This window comes from Sapajus apella, unplaced genomic scaffold (genome assembly GCF_009761245.1).
Source record: "Sapajus apella isolate SASKATOON/1434 unplaced genomic scaffold, GSC_monkey_1.0 scaffold2, whole genome shotgun sequence".
NCBI lineage: Eukaryota > Metazoa > Chordata > Mammalia > Primates > Cebidae > Sapajus > Sapajus apella.
In genome coordinates this window covers 43,864,111-43,884,879 of record NW_022436942.1, presented here as the reverse complement: position 1 = coordinate 43,884,879, position 20,769 = coordinate 43,864,111, and the positions used below count along the sequence as shown (strand labels likewise).

The 20,769-nt window shown below is 34.1% G+C and overlaps 1 protein-coding gene across 1 annotated transcript in view; it reads right to left on the bottom strand.

Annotated features, from left to right (window-relative positions):
* Window positions 1–20,769, bottom strand: part of LRRIQ1 (leucine rich repeats and IQ motif containing 1) — a 206,090-nt gene that overhangs the window by 130,173 nt on the left and 55,148 nt on the right. Inside the window, exons 11-14 of the mRNA XM_032297035.1 lie at window positions 20,262–20,455; window positions 19,808–19,935; window positions 14,595–14,668; window positions 11,494–11,587 (exon numbers count right to left, since the gene is read on the bottom strand). Of these exons, the coding sequence (XP_032152926.1) occupies window positions 11,494–11,587; window positions 14,595–14,668; window positions 19,808–19,935; window positions 20,262–20,455 (490 nt within the window). The remainder of the gene's footprint in view (window positions 1–11,493; window positions 11,588–14,594; window positions 14,669–19,807; window positions 19,936–20,261; window positions 20,456–20,769) is intronic.

The following is a 20,769-nucleotide window of genomic DNA, read 5'->3' as shown; positions in this document are numbered from 1 at the left end:
ATTTGAATGCCCTTTATTTCTTTTTCTTGCCTGATTGCTCTGGCTAGAACTTCTAATACTATATTGAATAGCAGTGGTGAGAGAGGGCATCCTTGTCTGGTGCCACATTTCAAGGGGAATGCTTCCAGTTTTTGCCCATTCAGTATGATATTGGCTGTTGGTTTGTCATAAATAGCTTTTATTATTTTGAGATAAGTTCCATCAATACCTAGCTTATTGAGGATTTTTAGCATAAAGGGCTGTTGAATTTTGTCAAAGGCCTTCTCTGCATCAATTGAGATAATCATGTGGTTTTTGGCTTTGGTTCTGTTTATGTGGTGAATTACGTTTATAGACTTGCGTATGTTGAACCAGCCTTGCATCCCCGGGATGAAGCCTACTTGATCATAGTGGATAAGCTTTTTGATGTGCTGTTGCAATCGGCTTGTCAGTATTTTATTGAAGATTTTTCCATCTATGTTCATCATGGATATTAGCCCTAAGTTTTCTTTTCTTGTTGAGTCTCTGCCTGGTTTTGGAATCAGGATGATGTTGGTCTCATAAAATGATTTGGGAAGAATTGCCTCTTTTTGTATTGTTTGGAATAGTTTCAGAAGGAATGGTACCAGCTCCTCTTTGTATGTCTGGTAGAATTCGGCTGTGAACCCGTCTGGACCTGGGCTTTTTTTGGGTGGTAAGCTCTTAATTGCTGCCTCAAGTTCAGACCTTGTTATGGGTCTGTTCAGGGTTTCGGCTTCTTCCTGGTTTAGGCTTGGGAGGAGGCAAGTGTCCAGGAATTTATCCATTTCTTCCAGGTTTATTAGTTTATGTGCATAGAGTTGTTTGTAATAATCTCTGATGATGGTTTGAATTTCTGTGGAATCTGTGGTGATATCCCCTTTATCGTTTTTTACTGCATCAATTTGGTTATTCTCTCTTTTCTTTTTTATTAATCTGGCTAGTGGTCTGTCTATTTTGTTGATCTTTTCAAAAAACCAGCTCCTGGATTTACTGATTTTTTGAAGGGTTTTTTGTGTCTCTATCTCCTTCAGTTCTGCTCTGATCTTAGCTATTTCTTGTCTTCTGCTAGACTTTGAGGTTTTTTGATCTTGCTCCTCTAGCTCTTTCAGTTTTGACGATAGGGTGTCAATTTTTGGTATCTCCTTGCTTCTCATGTGGGCACTTATTGCTATATATTTTCCTCTAGAGATTGTTTTAAATGTATCCCAGAGATTCTTGTATGTTGTGTCTTCATTCTCGTTGGTTTCGAAGAACATCTTTATTTCTATCTTCATTTCATTGTTTATCCAGTCAACATTCAAGAGCAAGTTGTTCAGTTTCCATGAAGCTGTGCGGTTCTGGGTTAGTTTTTGAATTCTGAGTTCTAACTTGATTGCACTGTGGTCTGAGAGACTGTTTGTTACGATTTCCGTTCTTTTGCATTTGCTAAGGAGTGATTTACTCCCAATTATGTGGTCAATTTTAGAGTAGGTGTGATGTGGTGCTGAGAAGAATGTATATTCTGTGGATTTGGGGTGGAGAGTTCTGTAAATGTCTATTAGGTTTGCTTGGTCCAGGTCTGAGTTCAAGTCCTGGATATCCTTGTTAATTTCCTGTCTGGTTGATCTGTCTAATATTGACAATGTGGTGTTAAAGTCTCCCACTATTATTGTGTGGGAGTCTAAGTCTCTTTGTAAGTCATTAAGAACTTGCCTTATGTATCTGGGTGCTCCTGTATTGGGTGCGTATATATTTAGGATCGTTAGCTCTTCTTGTTGCATTGATCCTTTTACCATTATGTAATGTCCCTCTTTGTCTCTTATGATCTTTGTTGCTTTAAAGTCTAATTTATCAGAGACGAGAATTGCAACTCCTGCTTTTTTTTGCTCTCCATTTGCTTGGTAAATCTTCCTCCATCCCTTTATTTTGAGCCTTTGGGTATCCTTGCATGTGAGATAGGTTTCTTGGATACAACACACCGATGGGTTTTGTCTTTTTATCCAATTTGCCAGTCTGTGTCTTTTGATTGGGGCTTTTAGTCCATTTACATTTAGGGTTAATATTGTTATGTGCGAATTTGATACTGCCATTTTGGTGCTAGCTGGGTGTTTTGCCCTTTAGTTGAGCTGGTACTTATTGTTCCTTTATATGTGTAGAGCCTCTTTCAGGAGCTCTTGTAGAGCTGGCCTGGTGGTGACGAAATCTCTGAGTACTTGCATGTTCCCAAATGATTTTATTTTTCCTTCACTTATGAATCTTAGTTTGGCTGGATAGGAGATTCTGGGTTGAAAGTTCTTTTCTTTAAGGATGTTGAATATTGGCCCCCACTCTCTTCTGGCTTGTAGGGTTTCTGCTGAGAGATCTGCTGTGAGTCTGATGGGCTTCCCTTTGTGGGTAACCCGACCTTTCTCTCTGGCTGCCCTTAGTATTTTCTCCTTCATTTCAACCCTGGTGAATCTGACGGTTATGTGCCTTGGGGTTGCTCTTCTTCACGAATATCTTTGTGCTGTTCTCTGTATTTCCTGGACTTGAATGTTTGCCTGCCTTGCTAGGTTGGGGAAGTTTTTCTGGATAATATCCTGAAGAGTATTTTCCAGCTTGGATTCATTCTCTTCGTCACATTCAGGTACGCCTATCAAACGTAGATTAGGTCTTTTCACATAGTCCCACATTTCTTGGAGATTTTGTTCATTCCTTTTTACCCTTTTTTCTCCAGTCTTGCCTTCCTGTTTTATTTCATTGAGTTGATCTTCGACCTCTGATATCCTTTCTTCTGCTTGGCTGTTGATACTTGTGCATGCTTCGCGAAGTTCTCGTGTTGCGTTTTTCAGCTCCATCAATTCACTTATATTCCTTTCTATTTTGTCCATTCTTGTTAGCATTTCGTCAAATCTTTTTTCAATGTTCTTAGTTTCTTTGCATTTGGTTAGAACATGTTCTTTAAGTTCACAGAAGTTTCTTACTACCCACCTTCTGAAGTCTGATTCTGTCATTTCATCACACTCGTTCTCCCTCCAACCTTGTTCCCTTGCTGGTGAGGAGTTGTGATCCCTTGTAGGAGGAGAGGTGTTCTGGTTTCGGGTGTTTTCATCCTTTTTGTGCTGGTTTCTTCCCATCTTTAAGGATTTATCCACCTGTCGACTTTGTAGTTGCTGGCTTTCAGATTGACGTTCTGTTTGTTGATGATGAGGTTATTTCTGTTTCTTGGTTTTCCTTCTGACAGTCTGGCCCCTCTGCTGTAGGTCTGCTGAGGTTCACTCCAGGCCCTGCTTGCCTGGGGTTCACCTGCAGCAGCTGCTGAACAGTAAGGGTTGTTACCAGTTTTCTTCTTCTGCTATCTTTGTCCCAGAAGGATACCCGCCTAGTGTCAATCTGATCTCTCCTTTATGAGGTGTCTGGATATATAGGGGTCAGGGAGCTGCTTGAGGAGATGGTCTCTTCTTTATAGGAGCTCAAATGGTGAGCTGTGAGCTCTGTTGTTCATTCAGAGCTACTGGGCAGGTACGTTTAGGTCTGCTGCAGCAGAACTCATAAACTGCTTTTTGTTCCCAGGTGCTTTTTGTTCGCAGGGATTTAGGGCTTTATTTATGAGTTTCCGTTATGCTGCTGCCTTCTTTTTTTTTTCCTTCAAACCTTCCCTGCCCAGCAAGGAGGCAGCCTAGTCACTGTGGGCCTGTAGAGGCTTTGCTGAGCTGCTGTGGACTCCGCCCAGCTGCCGAGTGAACTTCCCTGCAGTCTTGTTTATATGGGTATAGTTAGAACTGCTTTGGCGATGGTGGCCCGCCTCTGTTGAGGTGGAGTCTCTCTGCTGTGGCGGGTTGCCTTGGCAATGGCGGGCTGCCTCAGCAATGGCGGGTTGCCTTGGCAACGGCAGGCTGCCTCAGCATTGGCCGACTACCTCCGTCATGGCAGGCTGCCTCGGTAATGGTGGACGCCCCTCCCCCACACAGCTGGACCGTCCCGGGTTCAGCTGCGCTTGCTGTGAAACTCTCAATCCAGAGTTTCTGATTGCTGTTCTTTTGTGAGAGTGGGACCAGCCGAGCCTGATCGCCTGGCTCCCTGCCTCAGAGCCTTTTTTAAGTTTGTGTTCCAGTCGCCTGTTGAAGAGGCGTGGGGGTCTGTTTGTTTTCCCCTGTGGCCAGCCACTCACTGCGCTGGCTTAAACAGCGGCACTGAGGTTTGTGGTGCTTTTTTTTTTTTTTTTTTTTTGCCCTGGAATATACTGTCCTGCTTCCCTGCTCAGTCCCCTTTTTAAACAGACAAATGGGCGACTTCCTGTGGCTCCAATCGCCAGCCAAAAGGGCACCCGGACCGGCGTATTTAGTACGGAGAACCGCTGCCCCGGGGCGCTGACAAAGCAGCCGCGCGGGGGCAAAGCAGCGGCACCCGCCGGCACAGCCCGCTGCCCGAAACAGCCGCACTGGTGACCTGTGGAGCTTCTCCGCCTGGGAATTTCCTAGTCTGTGGGCAATAAAAAGGCGGTGTCCACTCACCCTCTGCGCTTTCACTGGGAGCTGCAATCCTGAGCTGTTCCTAAACGGCCATCTTGGATCCTCCCTAAGCAGTGCCTTTTAAATGTAATCATATTCTTGACTTTGTATAAGAAGTTTCACTTTAAGATCTAGCTCCTAAAAATTAGGATCCAAAACTTGGAGATTAGGAGTACTTTAAACCCAATGTAAAAAAGAAGGATAGCCTCAGAACTTGCGCCACTACAGGTAAGTGGAAATATTGCTTCAATTTCAGATAAGGGGATCCTCCATCCAGCTCTCGAAAGGTCTAGAATTATATATAAGGGACTATGCTGGTACTACGTAACCAGAAGGAAAAATAATAAACAATTTTTTTCTATTAGGGATATAACATTTCACTTGGCTGTTTCAGATTATATCATTTTGAAAATTAATGGATATAAATGAAATTTCTCAATTTAACAGATCTCAGTGAAATGCTACCACACACACACCTGAAATGGACAAACTAAGTGCAGTCTACACAATTCAGTACTGCAGATCAAGCTGTTAAACTCTCGGTGCAAAGGAATACATGCCCTTTAAAAAATAAAGGAAATATACTCCATTGCGCCCTCCAGAATTTGTTTCCAAGATCTGAATGGTAATTCTATCATCACCAATTATGCTTCCTTCTGTTATTTTTAAAATTCTGTTCTTGCATTCAACAAAAGTTAAGGAAACTGGTCTGAAAATTTGTATTCAAGGTGCTGCAAATGTCTCCAGATTGAGAATTGACCATATACATCCAAAGGGCACATGATAAAGATTAATGTATAATGCTAGCAAGGAAAAATGATTGATATCCTTTCCCCAAGAAATGAAGAGAGCTATCTATCTCTGAGTAAACAAAATGTCAACTTGCTAAAGCAAAAAAGCAAGAGGGAAGCCATAAGTTTATTATAAATTGGATTAGAAGAAAAGCCATCTGGACATTTAGGAGGACAGGGATTTTGTGCCCTAAAGATAGCCTGTGTGCTAGTTAGTAAGTTAAAAGATCTAATTTATAAGAGAACGAGAGAGGAAGAGTATGTTCTCATTGCATGAGTCCTACTAAGGTATTTTTAATTGCCTTCCTGAAATCACACCTGAATGCGTAAAATATTAGAAACTTCCCTAAAATAACCCATGCCTTGAGGCAGTGACCAATTTTCTCTGGTAGAAATAAGAAGTACCTGTGACAATGCCAGAAATCTATACAGAACTAAAAATGTAAACTGTCATTTTTATAACTACAGAAACCTCACTGCCCAAAGAGATTATTTCAGAACATAAAATTCTTCTTGTTTTGTCTTTCAGAAGCAAAACTCTTAAAAAGTAAAAGAAAGCCATGAGAAAAAAATAGTATATGTTTAATATGACTGGGAAAACAATATATATTCCAAGTTAGAAAATATTTCTTATGCCATTAATATAAAAAGTATAGAAATAGTCTATACATTAACTTTAATATTAATTGAAAATATTAATATTGATTTTTAAAACTGTGTGTAAATAAAAGAGTAGAAATAATATCAAGGATATAACCCTATAAAAATCATTTTAAGAGAAAATAGATCCAAAGCTAAGAAAATGTAGTCCAGCTATTCAGGAAATGATAACCTATACAAAACTGAAGTATTTTCTATCCAAGGACATAATAAAATGAACATTTATTTAACCTTTCCATCTCTGGAAAATTTTATACTTTAGATGTTTTTAGGAATTATTTTTTAGATATTTTGACATTTTTTAGAAAACTGTGCATGCAAACCTGTTGTATCTAATGTATGCTAATTAATCTCTGCACCTCAATTTTTATATATTATCAAAATTAAAAAATTGAAAGAGTATGTGTGTGTGTGTGTGTATATATATATATATATACACACACATATATGTATGTATGTCTAATACCATATACATGTATAAGGTACATATGTTCCCTCCCAGCTCCATTCTGGAAGAATCTATACAATAATTTGGGGCAATTTCCACTACTGAATTTTATTCCTTTATAATCCCTGAACTCTAATTAACAAATTTGGTCACTTGTTTCCTAATTCTTGTCAGTTTGCTGATGAAAAATATCTTCCCCAAATGCTTATTTCTGGTAGACATAATTCTGGACGATGCCAGAAATATATTCAGAACTAAACATATAATCTACCATTTTTATAACCACACATATATTCAAATTTTTTCTACAGTTCATGGAAAGAATAATAGCTAATATTTTCTTAGTGTGCCACGTGAGAGGCACTCTATAACATGCTTTCATGTGGTAGCATATTTAGCCTTCACCCAGACTGTTAGTGTTGGCTGATATTCTTGTTCTTTACCTTTTCTAGGCTCTCTTGCGGTGAGTTTGGTGATATGACTAGTTACATAAATGAAACTAGTCAACTGAATGGAATATGAGTGAAGTGATCACTGCCACCTCTGAAAGCCGAGTGGTTATATGTCAGTAGTACCTTTCCTATGGTCCCTTTCTCTCTTTCCTACCACAATCCACTGCTTACAAAAGCCAGGTGACACTAAAGTCATATGACACAGGTCTACAAAACGGAAGCAGCCTGAGTTTCTGAGTCCGCCTACATTATACAGGTTGAACCCACATCAAATGGAATTTAACCAAGAAATAATCTTGTATTGAACCACATAGATTTCTGGGTTATTTGTTATGAAGCCTAACCTATATTACCCTACGAGATAAGTACTATTCAAATCATAAGGTATTGAGGCTTTTAAAATGAGAATGACAATTACAGAACCCAACTTGCTGTGAAATAAAGTAATATAGAGAGAATACTTGGTCTATTCTCTGACACACTGTAAGTACTTGATTTCTCATCTCCCTCCAGTATACCCACTTTACATCTGAATCAACTAGCTTCAAACAGAGCCTAACTACATATCACAGCTTCCTTTTTTGGATATTCCTCCACCAGAACTTTTATTATTTCTTTATGATTTTAAATCTTAGCAAACTTTTGAGGTTTAACTCAAAATGTGCCCCTTTAACCAAGGCAGTTTCTCCTGGTCACACTAAACTGAGGTGATTTTTCCAAATTTCTAAAGCATATGTGTTGTCTACAATAATCATTTGACACTAGTGTTTTATTAGGTACAAAAATCTAAGAGTTAAATGTGTAGATTTTGAAGCCAGACTGCATCAGTTAGATTTCCTGGTTCCTCTACTTGATAGCTGTGTAACCTTGCTCAAGTTATTTAGCCTTTATGTGACTCAGTTTTCTCAATTATAAAATTGGATGCAGGGTTACACACATATTGATTAGGCATATTGTATAGATTAAATGAGAACAGTGTTAAGCATAGAGTGAATGTTATATTAGTGTATTTGATCATTATTATTTTTCACGGTTATCAATTCTGTCATATATTTTGTATCCCTAACATGATTAGAAAAATGACTTGAAATTATGGGTTACATTAAATTTCATTCATAATGTCCCATATGTTAGGACACTACACACAGGAGTTCACTAAATACTTGGTGATTGAACAAGAACCTATGTATAATCTGGCTAATATTGTAACGGGAAATAGTAAATTTTTGTTAGCTTACCAAGTTCTAGGTACTGTTCTAAATAAATTATGTGGATTATACCATTCAATTCTCATAACCACCCCATGAGATGATCATCCTCATTTTACTACTGAGGATTCAGAGACATAAAAATGTTAAATCAGAACTGGGCATGATGGCACACACCTGTTATCCCTGCTACTCAGGATGCTTTGTTAAAGGAAATGCTTAAGCCCAGGAGTTCAAGGACAGCCTGGGCAACACAGAAAGACCCCATATCTAAAAAAGAAAATTATGTTACTTGTCCAGGATCATACAGTATAGTGTAGGGATAGAATATCCTTGTTTTAAAATGGCAATTTTCAAACTTTAGTATATATCAGAATCATCGAAAGGGCTTGTTAAAGTACAGATTGCTGAACACCATTCCTAAGGTTCTGATTCAGTAGGTTTTGATGGTGTCAAAAATTCTGCATTTCTACCAGTTTTCCAGGTGATGATGAATGATGTCAAGAGTCACACCTTTGAGAACCACTGTACTAGGTCATATGCTTTCCTCTGTGCTATATGTGAGGCAATATAACACAGCTTAATGTGCACATGGAAAAGATATTTCTAAACAGTAAGTTGACAAATTTTTTTCTAAAACATGTGGAAACATGCCAGATTTCCCTAGATAACAGTGTGCAATTAGAAACTTTTTTGGAAACCGAGCTCTAAAGAAAAAAGAAAGAACGGGCTTTCTGGGCCAAGATAACTCTTCTAAGATACACAAGATACCAATATGCAGTAAATTACACAGGTGTTTAAGTTGGTGTAAAAATGCTTCTATCTTCTTAACCAAAGGCCAAGTAACAAATCCAGGAAACCAATTAATCTAGAAAGAGCATCAGAGGTTAGCAGTAGCCTCAGACAAGAGTGGGAAGAGAGACTATTCCCCAGACTCTCGTAGCTTGTTCTAGGTACATTAAGTCAGATACAGGACTTTTAAACATAACCAGACATTTAATTATTCTGTAATGTATCTTTTACTCCTCTAAAGTTGTTAGATCTGAGGGTCTTCCTGGACATGACTACACCTTGCAGAGAAACCAAATCAGGGCAAAGAGTCAACAGCTTTTGCACTAGGATCAGGTGTTACAGCAATTTTTTTTTTTGTCTATGTTTTGTCTATATATGCATTTTCACTGTCTGAACAAGTTGACAAGTTTTTCTGACTTCATTTAAACTCTAATGGTCCCAATATATATTTTGCTACCTGTATTTTAGTAAATGTGTGCCTTCCCCTATACTTAGCATGTTTGTATTGCCAAACTCACTTTCCTAAATTATAGCCCTGTTTATGCTTGGCTTGTCCTGCCTTGATGTGCCAGGAAGTGACCGTATAAAAATATCAAATGTACAATAAATAATGTGAAACCATCTCACAAATGAATGTTCTGAGCATAAAAAAAGACAAAAGTGTAGAATGATCACCAATTCCACAGTGGAAAATTTCATAGTGGACATATGCAAATTATTTCAATATTCTGATAGGTAATTCACTTAAGCTTGGGCAAATCAGTAATGTGCTGTTGATGTATAAGAAAAAGCCCATCTAAGGTCAGGAGAAAGAACCAACAGAAACTTAAGGCAAAACTATAGGAACTGACATATGATATTAGTTTCCACAGCCAAAGTTAAAGAGATACATACAAAACTGGGTGCAGTGGCTCACACCTGTAATCCCACCACTTTAGGAGGCTGAGGTGGGAGGATTTCTTGAGCCCAGGATTTCAAGACCAGCGTGTCTCTGTATATGATACATCTGGAAAAATACTCAGAAAGTGGACCATTCTAACAGAACTTAAAAACATGCCTAGAAAGTATTTCACTAGTGCCAAGTAACTTAGCTGCTGGACACCAAATACAAAATGGAGGCTATTTAAAGTAATACAATGAAATTAAGCATTGGGAATATAAAATTCAAAATGTCCAGAATATAACCAATACTGATCAGGCATGCAATGAAGCAGAGGAATATGACCCAGAATTGGCGAAAAAAATCAATGCAAGTAGACCTTCAAATGATAGAGATGATGGAAAGAACAGATAAGGATGTTAAAATAATACAGCCATTATTAATATTTTCCACATGTTCAATAAGGTTCTAGAAAACATGAGCATGCTTAGATGATAAATTATAAATGTTTAAGAAATACATACATTTATAAAGATGAAAAATATATTTGCAGTCAGAAATGAAAAATACTGTAGATGGGATTGAACACAGAGTAGATATTTAAACAGAAAATATCAGAGAATTTGAAGACATAGCAATAGAAATTATTCAGAGTAAGGCACAAAAAGGGAAAAAAGAATAAGAAGTAAAAGAAAACAATAGCAGCAACTTCTGGGAAAATTTAAATGGTCTAATATTGTTGAAACTGGAGTCCTACTAGGACAGAATAGGTAGTGAAAACAAGAAGAAAAGATCTGAAAAAAATGGCCATAAATTTTCCAAATTTTATGAAAATGGCAGATCCAAGAGAATTCATAAATCTCAAGTAAACTAAATGTAACGACACAAAAGCATATCATAATCAAATTGCTGAAAACCAGTGATCAAGAGAAAATTTTTAAATCATCCATAGACAAAGAAAGAAAGACAAGAATGTCAGCAGACATTTCTCACCAGAAACAAGGAAAGCTATAGAGACTGGAGAGATATTTTCACAATACTAGGGGAGGGACTTATTGCAAAAAAGGATGAGGTATTTTTAAAGATGATAAAAATGTCCAGTTTTTTACAAAATATTCATACTCATAAAAATGATAAAAATTATGATATGCAAGTTCTCACAAGAAAGATAATTTTTGAAAAAAGCTTGTGGTCATTTTGGGGGAAATGGTGTTAGTATATTATTAGAGGTGTACATGAGAGAGAGAACATTTTTTTTCTATGAAACTTTATTAAAAATTACAAAGTATTTTTCTTGGTTTACAATAGGTATTAGGCTTTAGGTATTGCAATATTTCAAAGAGGGGCAAGAATTTATACATACTTATAACACAAACTTTTTAACACACCAACCTTCTCTTTTAGGAAAATAAAACCAAATTACTCTCAAAAAGGAAATAATTTAAGTAGGAAGCTATGTAATTTAAATGACTGACAAAAACAAAAAATCCTCAACAAATATATTTTCTATAAATACAAAGCCCAAGTTAATATCATGCTAAACTTGTAACATAATGAATAGTTTGCATTATAATTTTAATTTCAATTTGTATTAATTCACATGTGCAAGAAAATTATTTTAGAATAAAAATATTTTTAAAACTACTTTTACAAAACTTTTTTGGTTTAAAATAATTTTAAGTTTTTAATTAACTTTTCCCAGGTAATTGTTATTCATAGGACAATTTTTATCAAATTGTTTTTTCTGCAACTATAATAAAGGATATTTATGGGGTGCAACAATGCTTCCTTACCTCCAGTTTGTTTCCTGAAGAAGTGGGTTTCCAGTAAGAGACAATTCACGGAGAAAATAGCATGCATCAAACCACTTTACGGCACTTGTAAGATCTACAGAAAATAAATAACATCATTTGGAAAGGTATCAAAGATTTACAACAAATATCATACATCTATGACCATTGTATTTACTGGTTAGCTATTGAAGAAAAGCAGCATTTTATTTCTTCTGCAGAATACTATATGCTTTTTAAAGATGACTATATTGAATTAAGAACATAGGCTATTATCAGCATATATTGTTTCTACCATTTAGCAGCTGTGTGAACTTTATGGAAATCTGCTTCACAATTCAGGCTCATATCTGTCTCACAGGGTGAGGATTAAATGAGATAAAAATCTGAAGAAGTGAAATATAAAGTAATAGTTAAGTGGTAAAATTAAATATATACCTAAATAGAATTACATGAACCTTTTTACCTTTAAAAAAGTAAATATAGGCCAGGAGCATGGCTCATGCCTGTAATCCCAGAACTTTGGGAGGCCGAGGAGGTCAGATCACCTGAGGTTGGGAGTTCGAGACTAGCCTGACCAACCTGTTGAAACCCCGTCTCCACTAAAAATACAAAGTTAGCTGGATGTGGTGGCACATGCCTGTAATCCCAGCTACTCAGAAAGCTGAGGCAGGAGAATCGCTTGAACCCAGGAGGTGAAGGTTGCAGTGAACCGAGATTGCACCATTGCACTTTAGCCTGGGCAACAAGAGCAAAACTCCATCTCAAAACAAGAAAAAAAAAAAAGAGTAATATGGCAGATAAATCTGGGGTACATTACAGGGAAATTTACATTGAATTGTTTTCCCACAGAAAATAACCATAAAACTGAACTATCTGTCTATCTATCTATCTATCCATCTATCCATCCATGTGTTGCACTTGTTTTCAAGCCTTACTCAGAGAAGAAAAACACACAGGTGAGCTTGCAATCACTCTATAATCACAGTGGTTTTCTATACAAATTCACGAAGTGGAGCCCAAACAAAGACTGTTTTGCTGAGCTGAAGAGGCAAAGATTAAAACTGAGGCTGAAATTTGTGGGGAAAAGTACAGAGAAGCTGCATTTGTGTATGTTGGGGAGGGAGCAGGAAAAAGTCCATATGGGGATCTACCATAGATCCTTGGAAAAGTACTAGGTGTTACACAGGCAGGAAAAGGCTCTGCATAATATACCAGAGATCATCTGCCCTAGGGATAAAACCTGAAAGTTGATACTAAAGTTCACGCAGCAATGCAAGATATTGGAGTTGCAGCCCAGCCAACAGGAGACCTAATTGAGCATTTTGGAGATTTGGCTAGAATCCAGGACTATGCCTCAGGCTTGAAGGCTATGTCCTGGGGTAGGGAGATGCACTAAGAGTTGAAAACTAAAATGACCTGTTCTAAAATAGAACAAAACTAATCCCAGCAGGAACAAAATTATTCATCATTAATTTAACTTTCTGCAAGAATAAAAGTTAATATCCTTTAATGGAAGACAGCAACACCCTGACTTATTGAAATATCTACAATGTTCTATGTAGAATTACCCACAATGTTCAACATATAATTAAAATTTACTAGACATCCAAATAGACAGAAAAAAAAAAAAAAAACATAGTTATGAGAAAAGCAATTAATGAAAACACATCCCAAAGAAAACCAAATGTAAAGCAATGTTTGCACAATGATGGCAAAGTAATTCAATTATGAAAAAAGCTTGTTCAATCAGTGTGGCTGGAACAACTGGATATCCATATAAAAAAATGAACTCAACCTCTACTTCACACCATACATAAAAATTAATCTGACATGGATCATAGGCCTAACAGTAAAAACGAAAAGTACACAAGCTTCTAGAAAAAAGCATAGAGAATTATCTTCTCAATCTGGAAATGAAAAGCTTATTACAAAGGACACACAAAAATAACCATAAAATTAAAAATATCTACTCATATAAATATACCATTTAGAAAATTGATAACTAAAATAGGGGCTATAAGAAAATATTTATAAGACAATGATGTCCAGAATATGTAAATATTTTTGTAAATCAGTAAGAAAAATAAAAACCAAATTTTCAAAATGGGTGAACACTTGAATAGACACAACAAAAGAGGATGCAAAAATCACCAATAAACACTTGTAAAGAGGTTCAATATCTTTATTCATCAAGTCAATGCAAACTACAACCACAATGAGATAACACAGTAAATTGTTAAACACTCTCAGGAATGGAGCAATTATAACTCTCATTCCTGATGGGGTTGTAAAATGTTCCAACTACTTTGGAAAATAATATGTCAGTTTCTTTAAGAGTTACACCTGCTCTATCATTCAACAATTACACTTTTACACATTTACCCAAGAGAACAGAAAACTTATGTCGGCAAAAATATTCATACAAGAACCACAGGAACTTTGTATCCACAAGCCCCAAACCAGAAACAAAGTATGTTCAACAGGGGAATGAGTAAACAAATTGTGATAAATTCATACAATAAATTACACTTCAGAAAAATAAATCCATTAATGAATATATAAAGTAGTGGAATGTAGGATGAATATCACACAGAGGAAACTATGGAAAAAAGGAATGTACTGTTTGATCCTATTAATATAAAGACAAAATTAATCTGTGGTGACGAATTCAGTCTGTGGTTGCCTCTAGGAATGGACTGACAGGGATTGGGAATGGGACTGAGGAAATTTTGAGGAAAGGAGTTAGTCAATTCAAGTCATGATTCTTTAATAAACTTTTAATGGGTGACTACTCTATACCTGTTAGAAAGATACACTGTTTACTCATCTTCATTAGGCTATTTATTTTATAAGTAAAAGATATATGACTTTTAAATAAAAACATAATTGTGACTTAGGCTAGGCCTACCAGAAAGACATGGAAATAATATGACTGTAAAAGTGAAGAGAAAATCTGAAGTGAATTATTTCAGCAGCTTTATTTTACAGGTTTATTAGATGGTAACTTATGCATTTAAAACAACCCCTTATCATATTTGAAACAGAAAGTCAAAAGTCTATTATTTAAAGTATATATGTATAGTATATGATGCTAAACTTACCAGAAAGACAATTGTGGCTGACATCTAGTTTTTCCAATGAAACAAAATGAAAAAGTGGTACAATTTTTGTTAAACTGAAAACAAAAACATAAACATCATCAAAATTCTAAATTGGAATGTCCTTAATGTCACCATTCTAACTACGTAACAATGCATTTATATAATACAATGATATAATTAAATACACTTTATGCAATTTTATATATACAATTATAATTGTACAATATAATTATAGCATTTGCCAACAGTGTTTTTTAAAAATGCATATTTAAAGACTTCTAAGTATTTATGATGGAAGATTTCTATTCATTTTTTAAAAGAAATTGTGAGATTACTATAGCAAGGGGAGAGATGCCAGATGTAGGTGATGGGGAGGAAGGCAGCAAATCACACTGCCACATGTGTACCTATGCAACAATCCTGCATGTTCTTCACATATACCCCAAAACCTAAAATGCAATAAAATTTAATAAATGGAAAAAAAAAAAAAGAAATTGTGAGATTAGTATTTTCAATCACAAAAATCATAGACTTTGAAGTGTATTTGCCATTTAAATAAGAATAACTGTGTTTTTGTTCTAATTATGTTGTTTTGTATTCATATAAGGCCAAATTCACAAAGAATTTGTTATTTATTTTTTTCCCCGCCCGAAACACGTAACCTAAACTTTTAAGGTAAAAACTAAATATCACTTATTACCACTTTTCAACAGGAGAACTGACTAGGCACTAGCTTTGTTTTCAAATTATTTTCTTTACTAATTGAAAGTATTATAGTACTGTAAGTATCCAAAATTAAACTGGACTTACTTTTAAATTGAAAATATACTCAATATATTAAAAAATTAGTCTAAGAACAGAATAATATAAAATGAGTTACCTCAATAGAATGGACTTAAACTTAGCCAAAATACATTGATATTTAAAATTAATATTAATTATGCATATTAAATCTAATAATAAATCTTCCTCCTACATTTAAAGGTTTTTATTGTTTTCTAAGTTATGATTGTTATCAAAAACCCATATTCAAACAAAAACTGTGATATTCAAAATACTCATGTCATTGGAAACAAAAGCTATAAAGGGTAAATTAACTCGTTTGATTTGCATTGCAACTAGGAACATTCTACACTTACTCTGTAACATAATATCACATTACCTGTAGCTATTTGGAAATTAAAATTCAGCCAGTTCAACTGAATCTTTAAGCAAGATAAAAACTCTTTTGTGAAACACATATATATATGTCACAATTAGAAAAGTCTTCAGAATTAATCCCCACTATAAAATGTCGGAATTCCATAACTGTTCAAAATATCCTTTGGTTCTGGTACAAAATAAGTATGCACTAATTTTCACTTTTATTGCTTTCGTGTTTTTTTTATTTTCTCTTTCCAGCTGTCTTGGAAGGATCCTTTACCTCTTTATTTCTACAAATTCCCTGCCATAGAAAACACCACCACCACCACCAACAACAAAATCTATTATTTTTAGATTCTCAGATAAGAAGCTCACAAGATAACACTGTGACTGGAAGCATCACGGGGTCTGGCAGAAGATTAACCCTTGTATTGACCTTCACTTTTCTCTTGTACTATCCCTTTCTACATTAGCAGAGAGAAAGAAGATATTCTACTGATGAAAAAGGAGATTATATAATGAAGCTGGGAGAAGATCTCTCTAAATGTTGTCAATCCTAAATATACAATATTACCATTCATATTAAACATATAAGATGCCACTTCTTAAAAGCAGTGTCCAGGAGAAGATTATCCAAGGTAATAAAAGTGAGAAAATATTGGCCATTACATACTCTGAATTATTTGTACATATACTCCATAACAGTGAAATTTACTGAAATCTCACATGGATATTGAAGAAAAGAAAGAAAAAAAGCTCAAGGGAAGAGAAAAAGGGTGGAGATAGATGGAGGGATAGAGGAACTTCAAGCTTTATCTATACAAAATTAGTGAGTTTATATATATATATATATATATATATATATATGTATGTATCTTGCAATAATTATAATTTCTATATATATAAATTATTTAATAAAATTAAAATTTTAATAAATTTACTTATTAACACGAATATTCTTTTTGTGTTCTACCTTTAATGTATTTCTAATACTAACTCTTCACCCATCTAGTGAAAGGATTTTGAAATATTAGTAGTAATGACATATTAAACCTTTCAGTATACAGTTTTTCTTTTCTTTTTTCAGAATATCTCATGTTTTTAGCCAATAAGTTATATGGTAACATATAGGTTACAAAAAGACCTCAAATGAAAATAACTAATGAAGTTTTTAGAATTAAAAATCAATAAATCTTTCAAAAATAAGTCAAAGAAATATCTGTTTTGACAAAATCTTTTTGTAATATTGAAATTAATATTTTCAGATAACCATGCTGTTAAAATCATGTTTGTTTTCTTCTTCTGAAATTTTAATCAAGAAAAACTGGCTACTCATTCACTTTTATAACTATTCATTAGAATGGTAGAAACTTAATAGTATAATCCTTTTAAAAAAAAGAAAAAAAAAAAAAAAACCTCTAGAACTTTTCCTTTTACTGACATTCTGTGTATATTTTTTCCAAGAAAATTCAAACCAGAAAGACAAAGGACATTAGTGAAAACCTAATACCATTTGACCTTGTCACATTAGCCCTGGGCATTAAAAAGATATAAATTTCAAAGACGACAAAAAGCAAAAGATTTGTACAATGAACAGCCAATGGGTAATAGTTTCCACTTTCTGCTCCTATTTAGAGTCTCATTGGAAGTAAAAAGGCTTATAAAGTAAGAGAGTCATCTAGTTAGAACTCCACTGAGTCAAACTTAAAACAGTCACATGTCTTAATGAAAATTTAAAACAGAAGTCAGGATAAAACAATTATTTCAAACAATATGTACTAAGTATCATTCTTTGTATGTATTCCATTTGTTGGGGAAGAAAGGCATATTGACAAATAATGTCTTCCTTGTGATGAAAATATCAAAAAATAAAGGAAATGATATGTTATTTAAAAATCCCTATAAAACACAAATCCAAATATCACATATTTAAAGTTCTCCTTTTCCTCTTGAATCATCATTAAAATCCCATAAAATAGATAAGGTAGGCATTATCACTTTTACATGTGAGAAAAAAACTGAGGCTCAGATAGTGAGGGCAGAGTTGCTCAACATCCACTGTTCAAGTTATAGGTTCAATATTTGAACACAGATTTGCTGACTGAGTTTTATCAAACCTAATACAGGTCTAAAAACACCAATTAACATGTAAGAGCATAATCTAAAATAGATAATTTCCACAATTAATGAAAACAGACTTGTGAAATAGCCTAAGGTTGAAGACTATTTTTACACTATGATATTACAAAATCATTTTAGTATTCTACATATCCATTGCTATCAATGACATTTCCCTGACGCTCTTGGACCTTCTCCCTTCATCCTTTCAAAAATGGTAGAAGGTTACATGTACAAGGAGCTCTGAGAGACCCAGAAGAAATATATTCCAATATCAGTGACAATATTATTTAAAATTTCAAAATCACATATATTATATAATAATTTTACTTTTTGGTACAGATGAATTTTAAAAATTAAGTTCTTTTATGCCAAAATGCTCTGTGAGGGTAAGGACATATATTACTCATTTTTCTATCCCCCAAATGGTAAATCCCATCTCAATACTCAAAGATTTTAATATTAGGCAAAGAAAATTATAAATAGAAAACATTCTAATTATCATGATCAATTCTAAAAAAAAATTTAATTCTCTAGTTTATATAAGTGCCATTTTATCAGCTTAATATGCATAAGCCATATCATACTGATAGAGCAAAAGTCTATCAGCTAGTATTAAATTTAATTTTTAGAAATAGACTGTCTTTGATAATTTAAATTGCCAAAGAAATTATAGGCATTATTTGTCAAAAAATTTTATTGATTTTCTTTAAAATCTCTTTAAATATTTTATTCTCATTAATGTGGCTTGAGATTCACTTCTATGAAATATGTTAGGTATTTCTATGAAATATGTTAGGTATGTCTATTCCTCAATGCCTTATTGCATATGTCCAAAATATAGCTGAATATTTCATTTTGAAAGTATATTTCTTACCTGAAAAATATTCTGAAAAGATCCAATGAGTTTGTGAATTGCCTAAATTACTTACACAGTATTATCTGATGGTGCTGGCTCTAGGAACAAATGTCCTATTAAACTCAAGTCAAATTTTAAATTTTAGATTGGATTAAAATAATTTGAGGAGATTTTAGAATACAGATTTGGTTTTCAATGCCAAAGTTTAATAGCTGAAAGTTAAGTCATTTAGTAAATACCTGCTTAAAAGATGAACACTATTGTGGAAGAGATTGAGAGATGATTTTATATGTTTTGGGGGAAAATAGATATATATGTAAAAATTATATTGTCCTTATTCGTGTGTTCTGTGAGCACTGCATAACTTAAAAGAAACAATTTCTTGTTAAAGGTGGTTTCCTTCCCCTAATCCTTGTGCCTTTGATGAAGAATTAATTACATTAGAGTGAATAGATTTCAATGAAATATTAAGCAGAACAGAAATACACATATTGCGCTCCTGTTTTGGTTTAGCCAGTTATTCTCAGCAAAGATCCAGATGTCTGGTGGTCTCAAATAGATCTCTGAAGCAGGTACCCATTTCAATTTAATGTTAAGGTATTTTTTTAAGTGTTACTTTATATCCTTAGGAAAATCAAATTTAAATTCATCCTAACAGTTACAAAAAGACATGCAAGTTGAGAGCAGATTAAAAATTGTCCTTCCAGGACTTAATAAGTACCATTTGAGAGAATGAGACATCCTTCTGAATTAAATTAACTACCTCCTGTATTTTCCAAGGACTATGCTCTTTATAAACATAAACAAACTAATCTGCCCTGAGAGATTTCTACAAGTGCATCTTTGAGAAGAAGTAGAATTAGAAAGATAAATGGACAATTAAAATTCGACTAAAATTATAGGGTATGCCAAGAAATCATTTTAATTTTTTAAAAATTTTATATTATCTTTATAATTTATCTACTAATTTATTTTGATGTGCTCTCGTTGAAGTATTAAAGAATCCTAACTTTTATGGTAGTTTATGAACATCACACATTTATTTTAAACAATCATTCACTGGATTTATTTCATAAGTAGAGTATGTCTTTACCTGTTTTGAGAGATAGTAAGATTCTGCAGTAAAGGCAGCCAGTATGAAGAGAATGCTTCCACAGTTGAAATGCTGTTATCATCCAAGTGCAATTCTCTTAGTAAAACAAGATTCTCCAAGTATGGAAGCTATATTTAAATTTGGTTCATAAGTTTATATTAAGCAAAATATTTTATCATTTAACCCAATTAAAAAATATAAAGCCTTCCAAAACTAACAACAAATACATTCTGAATAAACTGCATATCATAAAGTATAACAGACTTTTACAACATGAATAAAGTTTCAATTAATTAACTTTATAATATTTAATATTCTTGATAAAGGTTATTTCATGGTGAGAAATAAAATAACAAAAAAGTTACTCAAAATTGCTTTTAAAATGTGATTGGCATTTCTATCAAAAGAAAAATGTTGCATTAATCATAGAAATCAATTAATTCAAAGCAATTACCTCACTCAGATAATTTCCCTGTAACTTCAATATTTGGAGCAATCCACAATTTTCAATGCCCTCAACATCAGTAAGATGATTATGGGAGCAATCTAGGTATACAATGGTAGGTGTATCACAAAGACCTTTTGTACTAATTAACTGATTATGATCCAAAATTAGTTGTTGAAGGTTTTTCAAAGATTCTAAACCACCTACAAGAAAAAAATTGTAAGATTACATATGTCATACAGTCTTCCAGACTTTAGAGGAATTTTTCCTTTTTTTTTTTTTTTTTTTTTTTTTCTAAATAATAGCAACTTTGCATTTCTCATTATCATTAATTACAAGTGAGGACTCAGTCCAAATTCCTGGTGAAACATATCTTGTAAACTATGTTACTATTTAAACCGGCATCTGGGTGACATATTTTTGAATGACATAATTATCTATCAATTGAAAATTACACACAGTACTAAAAGGCATACTCTGGGAATGAATGCTTTATATTCAAATAAGAATGGAACAA